This window comes from Mya arenaria, chromosome 16 (assembly GCF_026914265.1).
Source record: "Mya arenaria isolate MELC-2E11 chromosome 16, ASM2691426v1".
Taxonomy (NCBI): Eukaryota; Metazoa; Mollusca; class Bivalvia; order Myida; family Myidae; genus Mya; species Mya arenaria.
In genome coordinates, this window is record NC_069137.1 from 44,550,677 (window position 1) to 44,567,990 (window position 17,314).

General features: G+C 34.0%; 1 protein-coding gene and 1 long non-coding RNA gene across 2 annotated transcripts in view; both read right to left on the minus strand.

Moving 5' to 3' along the window:
- LOC128221684 (fibrillin-1-like) overlaps nt 1–17,314 on the minus strand; it is a 48,012-nt gene that overhangs the window by 6,246 nt on the left and 24,452 nt on the right. The window contains exons 16-28 of the mRNA XM_052930285.1: nt 16,877–17,020; nt 16,261–16,386; nt 15,759–15,881; nt 7,838–7,981; nt 7,551–7,697; nt 7,140–7,283; nt 6,003–6,146; nt 4,849–5,007; nt 4,066–4,157; nt 3,065–3,183; nt 2,451–2,605; nt 1,452–1,595; nt 682–807 (exon numbers count right to left, since the gene is read on the minus strand). Of these exons, the coding sequence (XP_052786245.1) occupies nt 682–807; nt 1,452–1,595; nt 2,451–2,605; nt 3,065–3,183; nt 4,066–4,157; nt 4,849–5,007; nt 6,003–6,146; nt 7,140–7,283; nt 7,551–7,697; nt 7,838–7,981; nt 15,759–15,881; nt 16,261–16,386; nt 16,877–17,020 (1,767 nt within the window). The remainder of the gene's footprint in view (nt 1–681; nt 808–1,451; nt 1,596–2,450; nt 2,606–3,064; nt 3,184–4,065; nt 4,158–4,848; nt 5,008–6,002; nt 6,147–7,139; nt 7,284–7,550; nt 7,698–7,837; nt 7,982–15,758; nt 15,882–16,260; nt 16,387–16,876; nt 17,021–17,314) is intronic.
- Nucleotides 8,490–12,424, minus strand: LOC128222480 (uncharacterized). The gene is made up of 4 exons (XR_008259152.1): nt 12,328–12,424; nt 11,879–12,019; nt 9,945–10,085; nt 8,490–8,594 (listed from the first exon to the last, which is right to left on the minus strand). It is a non-coding gene; the product is annotated as an uncharacterized LOC128222480 (long non-coding RNA).

Genomic DNA, 17,314 nt, shown 5'->3' on the forward strand with positions numbered 1-17,314 from the left:
TTAATATTTATCTATTATTTATATTTATATAGATATAAACATAAACAAAGCTTGACGTTCAGTTAACGTAAACCTCGCTGAAGCCTTTTTGTTGTATCCCTCTTGTATCGCAGCGCATAAACTGCGTGCGGGAAATCAATTCGAGAACATCAGTGACAAACTCCTGCAGTTAGCAAATCCCGAATTCAGATCAATAATATTAATAATAATAATAATAATAAAATAATAATAATAATAATAATAATAATAATAGGAATGAAGGAATGAAGGAATGAAGGAAGGAAGGAAGGAATGACGGACAAAATGACGGACGGAAGGACGGAAGGACGGACGGAAGGACGGAAGGACGGAAGGACGGATGGAAGGAAGGAAGGAAGGAAGGACGGAAGGAAAGAAGGAAGGAAGGAAGGAAGGAAGGACGGAAGGAAGGAAGGAAGGAAGGAAGGAAGGAAGGAAGGAAGGAAGGAAGGAAGGAAGGAAGGAAGGAAGGAAGGAAGGAAGGAAGGAAGGAAGGAAGGAAGGAAGGAAGGAAGGAAGGAAGGAAGGAAGGAAGGAAGGAAGGAAGGAAGGAAGGAAGGAAGGAAGGAAGGAAGGAAGGAGGGAAGGGAGGGAGGGAGGGAGGGAGGGAGGGAGGGAGGGAGGGAGGGAGGGAGGGAGGAAGGAAGGAAGGATAATACCGACCTTCACATGTCGGTCTGCCATTTGACTCCGTGAAGATATATCCATCTCCACAACTGCACGTGTAACTGCCGACGGTGTTCGAACATGTTCCGTTTTGACAAGGGTTTGAGGAACATTCATCAGTTTCTTTAAACCATTTGTTAAGTGTATTTGTGTTAAGTTATTGGATGGTTAAATCAACAAGATAGTAACAAGCATTTTGATATTTGATAAATGCAAACATCATCCAATATAACCTCGGTTATAGTGCAACAAGGTGAACGCTTGTTATATAAAACACATTACTCAACAGTTAAAGAACTTATTTGTTATGAAAATTGCCTTAATGGATCAGTCACTCAAAATTCTTATCCTTTTGCGTATCGAATTATATTTGGTCAAATTAACTTCTGTGTTTAAAATTGCAACAATTACGTAGGCTTGGTGATTATTCTCAAAACTTTCTTAAAGTGACTTTTAAATAAAATATACCGAAGTAGACAATTATACGCTTTACTTTTGTAATGGTATTTCGAGAAATTACCCAACATTTTTCTTAAAATCGCTTGTATTTTATTAATAATACACAACCTGTTATTTTTCGCTGTCGAGACTAGATGTTTAAAGTTTATGTCCGAGTTTAATATTTACTAAAAAACATACATGCAAAAACGTAAGGAAAGTGCCAACGGTTTCTCTCGAAGAGATCAATGGGTATTATTTTGTTTTAAACGTTAACGAAATGAAAAAAAAATGCAAATTAGCAGGTTTAAATCAGAAAAGAGACATACCAAAGCAGATCGCCTGCACAGATCCATACGTGTGGAAGCCATGTTTACATTCGCAGTGCGTCGTTCCGTTTGCTTGTTTGCAATTTGTCGATGTAATCTCACACCCTCCGTTGTTTGTCAGCCTGCATAGAACGTTCTCTTCTTCTGTGCACCGAAATAAATATCAAAACATTTTAAATAAAGTTTCCACTTACATGGTAAGTTTCTTCTACTTGCCATTCGCATGTACATATCTTTTTTTTCTCTTTATACTTTGAAATAGTCTCTTCTGACTCTGAAGAATATATACTTTATAAAGTTCATACTAAAATGACAGCTTTTGTTTGATGTTTTTTATCTTAATCTTCCTTAACATTCTTTCTATAGGTTTGATAAAACAGAAGCTGCAACACACATCTCATACGGGAACGTATACATGTTGACTTTGTGTGTACTACGTCATCCAGATATGTGTATATATAACACATCATATACGGGAACGTGTACATGTTGACTTTTTTGTGTGTACTACATCAACCATATATGTGTACATAGAACACATCTTTTACGGAAACGTGTACATGTTGACTTCGGTATGTGTACTTCGTCATCCAGATATGTGTATATAGACAACATCGATACTATAGAATGATTCATGCGATAAAAGCAGAGACATTTCGCTGACGACTTTCAAACTCAACTACAACTTTAGCCTTTACGGGTAGCTACAAGTAAAGTTCACGTCAACTATCGTGTTCCCTAGTCTCTCTTTGGTACTGCAAAATTGTACTGTCGCTGGTTAACCCTTGCGCAAATTGTAAAGTGTGGATGGTTCGAGGCGTTCCAATGAAATCAATGAGAGTGAACTATCAAATGCATTAACTCGAGAATGTCATGATCTTTATAAATTCTAAGAAATATGTTTGGTACTGTTTGTGCCTGACAAAAATGTTTATAACCTTGGTATCTTATGAAAGCAATATTTAGTAAATGAAAGCTTTGCCACATTATTTTTCTTACCTTTAAATATAGTTACGGTCAAATATTCAATTTTACGTGGACTATTATTCTCCTCAATATACGTGTCCAGCACAGTTTGCAGACGTGTTGTTTGTACAGGGTCCCCAAGCCGTACTTTGAACGTGTATGTGTATTCACGATATAAATCAAGAGCCCTGCAAAAAGGAATTTCAAAAATGATATTAGCGAATGTAGTACCTTGATCTTGTGCGTAAATGCATTCCAATTAAAATTTTAAAGCAATGGAAACAACGCAGCTCAGCACAGTAGTCTAAAGAAGACGTGTTAATCGAATAATGAGTAAAAAGTCCCCTCAGAGAGTGCGTTATTTCAAATGATGAAATCAATTTCATCAACTTAATTTGCAAAGGATCACAATGCATTATCTTATTTTAAAAATACTTTGCCTGTTAATAGTGATACGTGCAGTTAATTTATACGTTATGAACGGAATTGTGGCTATTTCAAAAATGTGAGTATCAAATATAAATACATCAGAAATAACGTCAAGATAGGTACCAACATTTCCTGATTCTACAGCATCCAATTCACCAGTATTGACTATATACATTTTATATTAAAGTATGTATTATTATTTATTGTCCTATACCTACCCTTTTGTAAAGTTAGTACTCAACACTAATGTACCACTTGGAACAAAGAGAAACTTCAATGGGGTGTCAACATCGGTTTTGTTTGTGTCAAAGGTTTCGTTCACAAGTGCAGCTGATAACTAGAAAATCACATTACAAATACAGCCATACACTACTCATAGAATATGCATGCAATACAGTAATCAATCGGCGAATTATACATTGTCGGGTTGTTCATTGGCTGATGGGCCGTATATTCAGGATTTTAGTTGCAGTGAACAATGTTGTTTAAGTAATTGTCTAGGCTTCATAGATACGCTTATGACTTGCATTTTTATTACAAGTATTGAGACTGTTTCAACGGTTCTTGTTAATCTAAATATATACATAAATATAAGCATCGTTTAAAACAATTCACCTTTTGTTTACAACGATGTCGTTAATCACATTGTTAACTTGTAACAAAAAGTCTGAATAATCGGCGATATAGAAACTCTAAATTGTATGTTAATTTATATCATAAACACGTCACAAACATGAAATAACGTCAATATACATTTCAATATATAAGTAGTGTAATAACTTTGACGTGAAGTCATAAATATGTAGCGTTGAATATGCACGTCCTGTATATTGACGTTAGGTGATTAAAGTAAAATCATATTTTGACTTCATGACATAAATTGCGTATAGTATAATATTCGTTGCCATTCAATACGTCAATAGCACTCATATAGTGCAATTCGTATAAGAATGACCACTTTTTGAAATATTATCTCAATATTAAGCAATTGCTTGTTCTGATCATTTAAGATGTATTAGCAATTAATAATTTTTATAATTCGTTTGGATATATTCATACGATACTAACGAAAATGAGATTAAACGTTAATAGGACGTAAGCTGCAAATATGACGTTATAGTGGTATGTTACTAAAATAATACTTTCACAAGATGCCAAAAACTGCTCATTTGGAATTTTAACTGATATAACCGATTTCTGCTTGTGAAGACATACTTACTACGTTCTTAAGGAACTCGGGAATACTTTGATTGTGTTTATATTCCGTATCAAACAAGCGAACCTTGATGCTGCCAAGATATGAGTAGTTCCCTGTAAAAACGTATATCAATTAATTAAAGAAACGTTTTAGCATTATATAGCACTAAGAAATAGATATTTCAAATAATTGTCAATATAATTTTATACATGACATCTTGCTATTATTATTCGTTAGTGAACTGTTAAATGAAAATATTGTTAAATACTTTTTTGGTGATGTTTTTTCACGTAATATTGTATTAAGTGAGGGTGTATGTTCGAAGAAATACTAAATTTCTAGAAAGTAGTCAAAGAATTGAGCCATATTTCGAAGTACCTTTTTGATGGTGAATTAACAATTTTTACTTTAAATTATAACATTTAAGTGCAAGTGAACACACGTAACAACTATAACTCCAATACGAAACGCATTGCGCGATCTTAGGGCTTCGGACATCACAAATTAAATAATACTGATTAATCAACAATTCCCAAAATTACATAATTGTGAAATGACATTTTCAGTATAACTTCCTGTCAATTAATTCCAAACAACGATAAATATAAATGTATGTTCAAATGACAAAAGTGAATGACATAACTTATGCAATAGGATGATTCACAAATCACTAAAATACTTCAAAGATTAAATAAGTGTTCATGACAAGGAGAAGCCTATATGCTACAATTCCAGAATATGTGCAAATGCACAAGGATCATGTCAAAAGTAACATTTTTTACTTCTTTAGGAAACGGTCCTTACCTTGGCACCTATACATTGAATAAGAGCTATTTCCAAAAGACATCCAGATAGTATTCGTAGGACAAGAGCAATTCCAGTTTCCATTTGTGTTGATGCACTGCAAACCGTGGACACATCGTTCTTGGAATGTGGCGTTTAAACCTTTACATTCATCTATATCTATAATGAAATAAGAGTCTTAAACACATTCATTTCACTTATAGCAGCAAAAGCTTTCGTCCTGGCTGATTGAAACTGCATTCATAGCAACTGTTTTAAACAGCCTGGCCCCAATATCACGAAAATACTTAAGTCAAATCTCAATCTCAATCTTAACCCATTTTACCACATAAAAGCATAGTGTTGTTCAAAATCTTGACTGTTTTTATACTTTTTGAAAACGTATTTTTTCATAGAAGTTGTTATTGAAGGATTTTGACTATATTTCAAAGAAAACTCATTCTAGAGCAAAGAAATATACTTGAGTAATTGTTAAAAGGCAATGAATTATACTCTTTGTATATACAAGTACATTTTTGGCTGTAGATATTTTTACCATTGGAATCTAGACCAAAGGTTTCAATCAACATATTCAATGATAGAATGCGGTTTAAAAATATGTATAATATAAAAAAAATCAATTAATTTTGATGTTATATGATAAAAAGAGTTGAGATTGAGTTTGAGATTTGACTTAAGTATTTTCGTGATATTGGGGCCAGGTGGTGTAAAATATACCAATTGCAAACTTTTCTTCATTTGTCTTCTCCAAAGATTCCTGACAAGGGGTTTACTCATTACCTTTGGATTTATAAAAAACGGTCATTAATCAATGATTTCATCTGACCATTGTTGACAATACTGATACAAATGTGGTCTTATGTAAAGAAATTTTCAGACAATTAGAATAAATATATCAAGAATTTAAACAAAAATAAAAAAGGTAACATATCTTTTATTTCAAATTTACGATTTATAAATATTTAAATTAAGTTAGCTTTAGTCATACCAACGCTGAGAGAAACAAGATGTTTATTTTATACATATAACATAAGAGTTTTCCATACATATGCCTGAGTCAAAAAGGATGTCAGTTCGATTCATACTACATTTCTAAGAACAAATCATTTTTACAAAAATAAAGCGTTTAGTAAACTTTACAAAGGTGATTTTACCATGGCATAATGTAATGCTTTCTCCTTGCTTATCAGTATCAAATCCAGATTTGCAGCTGCAGTTGTACTTCCCCGGATAATTTTGACAAACTGCAGAATCCTTGTCTCCACACACATACCCTGTTGTGTTACATTCGTCGATATCTACAATAAATATATTTATACGATTATTGTAATTTAATGTATAACATGTAAACAAAAATAACACATATATATATTGCGATGTTATCTGGTAACCTACAATCAGTTGCATACAATTGATTAACTCGGTTTGATCAAAACTAGCTTAAATGCTCATTAGTTGGTCGAGGCGTAACTAGTATTTGTTATTTACACAAAACAAAATTATTTTAGTGTGCAAACTAGCCAAATGCAATCAGTGAACTTATCAAAGGTGTATTAAACTGGCCACTTGTGTTTTTGTAACATTCATAATGTGCAAGTTAAAGTCAACTAGATATAACATTGGATTTATTTAAGTCAATTCGATAATCCAAGTGTGTAAAAGTTGTAGATCTTATCTTACGTAGCTAAACCAAATTATTCTTATGTGAAATCAATCTTTTCGATACAATATTTAATACAAATAAAACTGTAACGGCTTTTGGGCCGTTACCTGCACGCAATAAGCAGTTGGACATGCACTAGTTGCATTTGCCCTTTAATTCGTTCTCATAATCATTTCCTTTTACCTCTACTTATAAACATACTTTTTATGCGGGGTCCGTATACCTTCGGTGTTTGTTACCTGATACATATTTTCAGACCACGTCTTTGCTATTGGGTTGTCAGATATTAAATCCAAATTAAGACATTTGTTTGCACTGATGTTATGTATTGCAATCATTTATTAACACATCTAATTTACCATCGAGCATGCGAAAGATAACAGCAATGAATCAATTATCGAAAAACAAGGAAATATCTTTTGCACTTTTAGAAATGTTAGCCAGTAAAATGTGACGATTTAATTACCACTTCGTACATGTGTGTATAAGAGCATGTACATTTAAAAAAAAGGGGGGCGGGCATAACGTGTTATGTGTGAATACAGATAAAATAATATCGTAGTATTAGTTGTTGTGTCGACTATAGGGGTAATATTGTTAATATTGTTACCGATATCAAAGGCCTTACCTTCACAAGGTGTTACTTTGTTGAACGAGACATTGTTCTGATACCCTTGTGCACATTCACATTTGTAACTGCCATTGGTATTTGTACAGTTCCCCATTTCAGTTTTACCGCACAAAAGTTCCGTATTGTTGCATTCATTAATGTCTGAAATAAAGCGTTTGAATGCAACTTATTCTCTCTATGTATTTGTGAATTATAACAGCAATAGCATGACACACTTTAAAAGCCTACTAGCATATATTGGATTATATCAAAATATTGCTCTGACGATAGCAGTTTAGTATTTTCTGGACCAATGTCGAGTTGTATGTCAAACACCTGTCTTCTTGTTACTTTTCAATGACATCGACAGGAAAATATATCAAACACAACACACATATATATATACAATTTAAAAAAGGCGAGAATTACCTGCACACTGAAAGTGATCACCGGTTCTTGTTGCGTTTGGTCCATATCCATCAACGCATGTAATTTCAAAGCTTCCGTTTTTATTTTTACATTTTGCATTGGTCAAGGAATATGTTTCGTTAGCACATTCGTCAACATCCGCAATTAAAACCAAAGAATCAGTCCAGTCAAAAAGGTGTATTTTTTATTTCTTTTTTTTCATTATTTGCACATCCTACAAAACGCCACAAGTGATAATACCTGAACTAAAACATATTTAAATATCGTTAAAATTAAAAGATAATCACCATAGCAAAAGGTAGTATGATCGTCTTTCTGCTCGGAATAGTATCCCTCTATGCATTCACATTTGAAACTTCCATGTAGGTTTGTACAGTTTCCAGAAGAGTTGTCGCCACACTGGTAATTTGATGACACGCATTCGTTTATGTCTAGAGTGAATAACAGAAATAATTGAAAATCATTATCGTATTACTTTAATCAAATTTTCGACTTAATACAAGGGTACAATTTAATACTTGGAGTGGCATTGCTTTTTTAAATTAGTGTCTACATAAAGTGCAGCTCAAATAATCCGAACATAATGGAAAACGTAATTTTGTAGACTTTAACTTTACTTTCCATTGTACAATATTAACTGGTTGTCCGGCTATTGTTTTAAATAATCCCATTGTTCGCTCTGGATTGGACACCACATTCTTATTATTGAAAGGCGCCAAAATAATGGCACTAAATGCAGTTCAACTACATGTACAAACTTACTAGCAAAGGTTTTGTCAAGGTCTGACTACAATTATAACAACAAATAATAGTCACCAAAACCCATTTCTTTATTTCCATTTATTATAGATTGTTTATATTTGTCCGTTTACAGTACACCAATATTTCATTCCACAATGTACTAACACCTACCTATGCACGAAACATTGCGCTCGTCTGAAATAATCTCAAACCCAAATTTACAGCTGCATGAATAGTTTCCTTGGCCATCGATACAGGTTCCATTTCCACAGATGATGGAATTTTCATGGCATTCGTTTATGTCTGAATTTGTAAGTCAGAAATGCAGTACACATTATTTTTATAGTTGAATGATGACTGATACCAATATACCAGTATCAGAAGCAGGCCATTTAATCCTGGTCACTTATTAGTCTGCAAAAATTTCTATGCTGCTCATACGGCTTAATTTAAAACATACCATTATAATACAAGCACATTTTTCAATTAGCTTTTGAATGCACGCAATTCAAGTACAATCATAACATTTAATAATTGACATGTCAACGTGAAATATAATTTGAAAGCGTTTGGCTGAGTTTGGCACACCTTCGAAGTTGCGGAATACGCGGTTAATGGTTAGCATGTCGTCCTTAATTTAAGGGTCTCCCACATATACCTTATTAAGAGTCACCAAAACAGACGCTATAGTATTAGCAGTCCCTGGCGACAGCTGAACTGTTTAGGCAAATTCTACGGGTCTCATTATCAATACCATGCATAAGCTAGTGCCAATGGGGTCCGATAACCTCCGTTATACGTAACATAGATGTAGCATTGTTTCGCAGAAGGGAAATAGTTACAGAATGAAAAATGTTTTTTTCTGCGAACGATATCATATTAATGCAAGACTTTGTTTGAAAAAATCAAAACCAAGACATGACTTTTGCATTATATAACAGATATACATTATCAATAAATCTACCAACATTGGCTTTTCTAACGAGAGTTGACGATATAATAATATCAGTAAGTGTTTGTAGTTTACCTTTTCCACCGTTAAAATACGAAAGAGGATATGATGACTACTGGGATAGATAAGTACAGTATACTGACACCGCTGCGATAAACCTGGTTACATTTAGCTGTAACCGGTATTATGTATCAGTTCATCAATAATCAAAACATACAATTAACCATTTGAATATGTTGACAGTTTATACGATGTATTTAACATGTGTAAGTACGATTACATCGTATACATTACTTATAAATGGAGAGTTTGCGAAACACTACTTATACGTGTATGAGTTCTCGTGGACCTCTAAGTATGTGTGAACTGTACAAGTTAAAATGGCATGTACATTAGAGCGAATAATCCGATTTGTGTGATATCAGCGAGCCTACATGTACATATTTTTAAATAGACTTCGCAAAGGAACTTTATTCTCAACTGTAAAATTGACCTTTACCTGTAGCTAAACTTACAAGTTGTGTTTCACAAGCTGTCTAATAATACAATGAAAAATACGTAGTCCAAAACGAAGACGAACATATATATATATACGCCATTTATCATCGTCTCATCTGATGTTCAACAAAAATGTTAATTGATAGCTTCATATTGGTTTAAATTAAGTATTTGACGCTAGTATAACTAAACACAATACATACTTTTACACTTCGAAGTCAATCCTACACCTTCCGTTCGATATCCGTCGTCACAATCGCAGGACCATAGGTTCTGCTTACATGTTGCGTTACCGTTTGCACAAGTCAAATTTGTTTCCTCGGCACAAACATTGTAATTTGAAGCTGTTAAGAAAACAAACATTCCATGAACACACTTCATATCTAACTTCAAAAACAACTCTCAAAACGCTAATATCATTTCAAGCATTTCAGATTTAATACTGGATTAAGCACTTGGGCAACCAACTGTACATGAACACATAAAATAATACACAATGATATATTCAAACTGAATTAAACATGATTATTTTGCTTTTCTTAATCATATAAACATCATATATATTAAATAACCTATGTTCATTTTAAACACGTATTTTTACCAAACCATTAGTAACTTTCAACACAAAAAAATCATTTTTTTATAAAAAAGAAAAGTATTTAAAGTTAACACGTCGACTGCCCAAAGCTGAATGACAGTTACACTTAATTCCTCGTGCACGAAACCTTCTATTATCCGCCACCTAGCGGATATTACGCTACATTAAAACGGAAATTAATTATCTACTTATTCATATACATTCAAGCTTAGAAAATTATGTTAAATATGAATTATTCAGTAACTCTTACTACACTTTCTGGTGACATATATGTTAAAATTATGCCGATACGGTGATTCTATTTTTTAAACCAATTTATTATGCGTTTTGTTTGTTTGAGTTGTTACAAGATTCAACAATGAGAGGTAGGCAGGAAGAAAACTAACACAGATGCCCCCGTTTTTTTGTATTTCTTCAAAAAAGCGCTGACCAGTTTTCGCCGATGCTCTAAAAAAGTGTATCAATAATACACGTTGAAAAACGAAATATATGGGAGATGAAAAGGTATTTCCGAATTATCGACACGAAGGAGACCTTAATGTCATAATCGATGAAAGTTGAATTCGAATTATAAAATTAATATGAAGTAAAGTTTTATGGGGTCTGGCTCATATACTTTTCAACAGAGATGTTACAAGAGTCCGTTTTGTCTATGAATGCGCATATAGTTTTATTACCGCAAACCCCAAAATAATTTCTTACTTCATGCCCGTTGTAATGCATTTTTGTGTCATATTTGTTTGACAGAAAGACGTCGAAACCATTTAATAGATTGCTTCGTTTGCAGCCCGAGCATGGGTTTGCATTAGTTCAGTTATTTCGACGCTGTACTGTTGTGTCACGGCATGCTTTATTAAGCAGAATATAACGAGTTTATGAACGCTTTATTATCAGATCGTGAGTCAAAACCTTAATATCTACTTCCTTTAAAGTAATACTCCGGCTGTGTATTTCGAATATGCTGGTAAACCTTTTGTCTGTCCTTTATATCTCACGTCACAAAAGTGAAAGCTATACATGCCATATTTTCGCGAGATCAAGGAACATAACTCTGCATCTTTTGTGCAACCAAGAAACAAAATCCAATGTGTACAATAACATATGCTGGTTAACATTCCTGTATTTTACTAATTACTATGACTCGTATATTTTCGGATATACCTGCGACACAAAAATTTATACTATAGTGCCTATTTTTAACTAGGTCAAAGACCATAGGTCTGTACTAAATGGTGCAACCTCACACAAACCCCGAGATGCACACTTTGACATGCTGATTAACATTCATGTAAAGTTGCATCAGTCGTGTTAATATACTAGTAGTACATATTATTGAAGAAACGTGCGACATCAGATTTTCTGACAGGCGGACAAAGGCACACTAACATGCCCCTTTCTTTTAATCGGGACATACTATTTTAATCAACCTTTTAAGTGTATGTATTTAGCTTTTTGTTTCTGATATAATTTAGCTTTTAATATGAATGCAAATATGATGAATTAAGTACCATGGCTTGGAAATCGAACATAATCACTAACCGTAACATTCTATAAGAGTGTTGCTGATCCTTACAGCGGTGCCGTTATTACTACATGAGCAATCCCATGATCCAATGCTATTGGTACAATCAGCTGCATTCTCACAGATGTAGTGGCTCGTATTAGAACATTCATCGATATCTGAAAAGACAAAGTAATGCATATTGCATGTTTATCCATTGTACTTAATATCTAAATACAATTTCAGGATTTTTTATAAAGATTAAATTCAACAAAAGTGTATAAATCATTTTCGAGTTTAGGTTTTACACATATGATATATTCATGATACATATCTTGTCGTATTAATTTTTTTGCGGTATCAGTTAATTGTTTCATTATTTTATTATTCTTTAATATATTTGACATGCATACATTAAACCAAATATTCTCTAAGATTCTACAAGAAAGGATAATATTACTCGAAATGTATCAAAAACCATTTTAACCTTCGCATTTCGCGCTTGATGGGTAAAAAGAAAACCCCGAAAAGCAATCACAAGAATAATTTCCCTGGTCATTTGTACAAGTTCCATTGCCACATACGTTCATAGATTCTGCACATTCGTCTATATCTGCAAACATTCAAATTGGAGTATTCTTCATTTGGATTGAGTAAAATTGCAAATAACATATTATACTTACGCTCGTTTGTTGCGAAATTTTACAAATAGGACTATATAATTTATATTGTACATATATTTTTAAAGTAAATCAAGTTTGTAATGCCTCACAGCGGTAACCATTTCAAACGATATAGCCCTTGCAATAATCAAATTTAAGTAGAATTGATAATTTAATTATGAATGCGATAAAATGTTAATCCAGAGGGATGTACTTATTATTGTGTATCATAGCCCGATGGATGCATTAACTATTGTGGACCAAATCAAGAGGAGTTTGGTAACTGTTGTGGAACATATCACTTACCAGGGATGTCAGTGGCTGCTGTGTACTATATATATGAGATTTAGTTACTATTGTGTTCCATATCCCGAGGGATGAAAATACGATTGTGTATCATATCAAGATGCAGGTACTATTATGTACCATATACCGAAGGATATAATTACAGTTGAGTACCATATACCGAGGGATATAATTACTGTTGTGTACCATATACCGAGGGATGTAATTACTGTTGTGTACCATATACCGAGGGATGTAATTACTGTTGTGTACCATATACCGAGGGATATAATTACTGTTGTGTACCATATACCGAGGGATATAGTTCCTGTTGAGTACCATATACCGAGGGATATAATTACTGTTGTGTACCATATACCGAGGGATATAATTACTGTTGTGTACCATATACCGAGGGATGTAATTACTGTTGAGTACCATATACCGAGGGATATAATTACTGTTGTGTACCATATACCGAGGGATATAATTACTGTTGTGTACCATATACCGAGGGATATAATTACTGTTGTGTACCATATACCGAGGGATGTTATTACTGTTGAGTACCATATACCGAGGGATATAATTACTGTTGTGTACCATATACCGAGGGATATAATTTCTGTTGTGTACCATATACCGAGGGATGTAATTACTGTTGAGTACCATATACCGAGGGATATAATTACTGTTGTGTACCATATACCGAGGGATGTTATTACTGTTGAGTACCATATACCGAGGGATATAATTACTGTTGTGTAACATATACCGAGGGATGTAATTACTGTTGAGTACCATATACCGAGGGATGTAATTACTTTTGTGTACCATATAACGAGGAATGTAATTTCTGTTGTGTACCACATACAGCGGGATGTAATTACTGTTGTGTGCCATATACCGAGGGATGTAATTACTGTTGTGTACCATATACCGAGGGATGTAATAACTGTTGTGTACCATATACCGAGGAATGTAATTACTGTTGTGTACCATATACCGAGTGATGTAATAACTGTTGTGTACCATATACCGAGGAATGTAATTACTGTTGTGTACCATATACCGAGGAATGTAATTACTGTTGTGTACCATATACCGAGGAATGTAATTACTGTTGTGTACCATATACCGAGTGATGCAACTACTGTTGTGTGCCATATACCGATTGATGTAATTACTGTTGTGTACCATATACCGAGGAATGTAATTACTTTTTGTGTACCACATATCGAGGGATGTAGTTACTGTTGTGTACCACATATCGAGGGATGTAGTTACTTTTGTGTACCATATACCGAGGGATGTAGTTACTTTTGTGTACCATATACCGAGGGATGTAGTTACTTTTGTGCACCATATACCGAGGGATGTGGTTACTTTTGTGTACCATATACCGAGGGATGTAGTTACTTTTGTGTACCATATACCGAGGGATGTAGTTACTGTTGTGTACCACATACCGAGGGATGTAGTTACTTTTGTGTACCATATACCGAGGGATGTAGTTACTGTTGTGTACCATATACCGAGGGATGTAGTTACTTTTGTGTACCATATACCGAGGGATGTAGTTACTGTTGTGTACCACATATCGAGGGATGTAGTTACTGTTGTGTACCATATACCGAGGGATGTAGTTACTGTTGTGTACCATATACCGAGGGATGTAGTTACTGTTGTGTACCATATACCGAGGGATGTAGTTACTTTTGTGTACCATATACCGAGGAATGTAATTACTGTTGTGTACCACATATCGAGGGATGTAGTTACGTTTGTGTACCACATCTCGAGGGATGTAATTTTATTATTCAATTTTATTTCCCAAGGAATGTAGTTTTTGTTGTGTTCGATACCCCGAGGGATTTAGTTACTATTCTATACCATATCTCGAGGGATGTATTTCCTAGTGTGTGCCATATTCCGAAAAATGTAGAAACTGTCAGGTACCATATCCCGAGTGAAGTGGAAACTGCTGGAAAACATATCCCAAGGGATATAAATGTATATATACACATATGATACATATATGATGTGATCCATACCTTGAGGGATGGAGTTACTGTTTTGTTCCATATCCCGATGGATATAGGAACTGAAGGATAACATATCTCGAGGGATGGAGTTACTGCTGTGTACCATATCCCGATGGACATAGGAACTGAAGGATAACATAGCTCGAGGGATGGAGTTACTGTTTTGTTCCATATCCCGATGGATACAGGAACTGAAGGATAATATATCTCGTAAGATGGAGTTACTGCTGTGTACCATATCCCGATGGATATAGGAACTGAAGGATAACATACCTCGAAGGATGGAGTTACTGTTTTGTTACATATCCCGATGGATATAGGAACTAAAGGATAACATACCTCGAGATATGGAATTACTGTTTTGTTCCATATCCCGATGGATATAGGAACTGAAGGATAACATACCTCGAAGGATGGAGTTACTGTTTTGCTACATATCCCGATGGATATAGGAACTGAAGGATAACATACCTCGAAGGATGGAGTTACTGTTTTGCTACATATCCCGATGGATATAGGAACTGAAGGATAACATACCTCGAAGGATGGAGTTACTGTTTTGCTACATATCCCGATGGATATAGGAACTGAAGGATAACATACCTCGAAGGATGGAGTTACTGTTTTGTTCCATATCCCGATGGATATAGGAACTGAAGGATAACATACCTCTAAGGATGGAGTTAATGTTTTGCTACATATCCAGATGGATATAGGAATTGAAGGATAACATACCTTAAGGGATGGAGTTACTGCTGTGTACCAAATCTTCCAGCTTATTGTGGTACAATAAGTAGTGTGCGTATATCGAAATGTTTCTATAATTAATCAGTGCGCTATTTATAGCACGGTAAAAGTTCTGCTCTACTGACTTACGGTTTAAAATGAATACAAAGAAAACACTCAATTTTGTATACGAGATGTACCTGTACAATTCAGGTTATCAGCTGTCATTGTGTAACCATCAAAGCATGAGCAGTTGTAACCGCCATCATAATTCGTGCAATTTTTGTCGGCACATGGGGAACCATTTTCGCATTCATCTATATCTAAAAATATGACGTTTTCAAATACTTAATAATAATAATAATAATAATAATAATATTAGTAATAATAATAATAATAATATAAATTATAATTATGATAACAACAATGATAACATTAATACAAACATTTATAATTACATTAATAATAATAATAATAATTAAAAAAATGATAATAATAATAAAAATAATAATAATAATAATAAAATAACTCATTTGAAACAAAATGTAACATGTCATGTGTTGACATTTAAACAAAAACATAGAAAACAAAATTAAAGAGTGCCTTATATATTTGCTATGTGTGTAGTAACACAGAATACTCGGTCTGATTCTGCGAGTAAACATAACATTACTTGAAATGTAAAACCAGCAATTAATTTACCTTCGCATTGCTCACTCGATGTGTTAAAGGCGAACCCAGAAAAACAATCACACGAGTAGTTTCCAGGAGCATTTGTACAATGTCCATGCCCACACACGGCTTTAGGTTTTGCACATTCGTCTATATCTACAAATATTAACGTTCTATTGATTGTGGTAATTGAATGAGTCTCAGATATTAAGCATGCCCTACTTACGTTTCTAACTTCTTTAAGTCAAATAAACTACTTCAACTTGGTTTTAGCAAAACAAAGATATAAACGCAATCTTGTTATATCTTCGCCAACCCCTTAAAAAATAGATACTTTATAACATCTTAAAACGCAAAAATAATGTGCTGAATTATTATTATGATGATATTTCGAGTAAATCGAAATTAAGTCGAGAGAGGAAAATGAGTTACAAAACAAGATGTTTGTGGTTACCATGAAAATATATTGATTACTACAGGTTTGAGTATTATTTGACTTAACGAAACACATTAGCACATTCCGTGCGCACAACGCGTTATTAATTACACAGGTTTCGCTAGAAGAGCAATGCGGCACACAGTATTAAATGTATTAGTAAATGATGAAATGACGAACATGCAGATATACGTAGAAGAATATACATACCAGAACATTTAGTTTCCTCAGTTCCAATTCTGTTAAAGCCTTGTTTACATTCGCAGTGAGTCGTTCCGTTCTCTTGCTTGCAATTAGTTGAGTTTATCTCACAACCACCGTTGTTGTTAAGCTCGCATAAAACATTCATCTTTTCTGTTCACCGAAATAAATATCAAACGATTTTTATTCTGTGCTAACATAGCATTTTTTTTTCTACTTATCATTGTTATGACATCGTCTATTGTCTGTTTACTATGTGTTCTTCTCAGCCAACCATTAATAATATACAGTCAAACCCCGTTGGCTCGAATTCGCTTGGCTCGAATTCCTCGTTGGATCGAACTAGATGTAAAGGACTGATTTCATAATATTGATGGTGAACAGTGCCGCTTGGCTCGAATTTTCCGAGGCTCGAGGTTATTTCGCCGGTCCCTTGGAGCTCGAGCT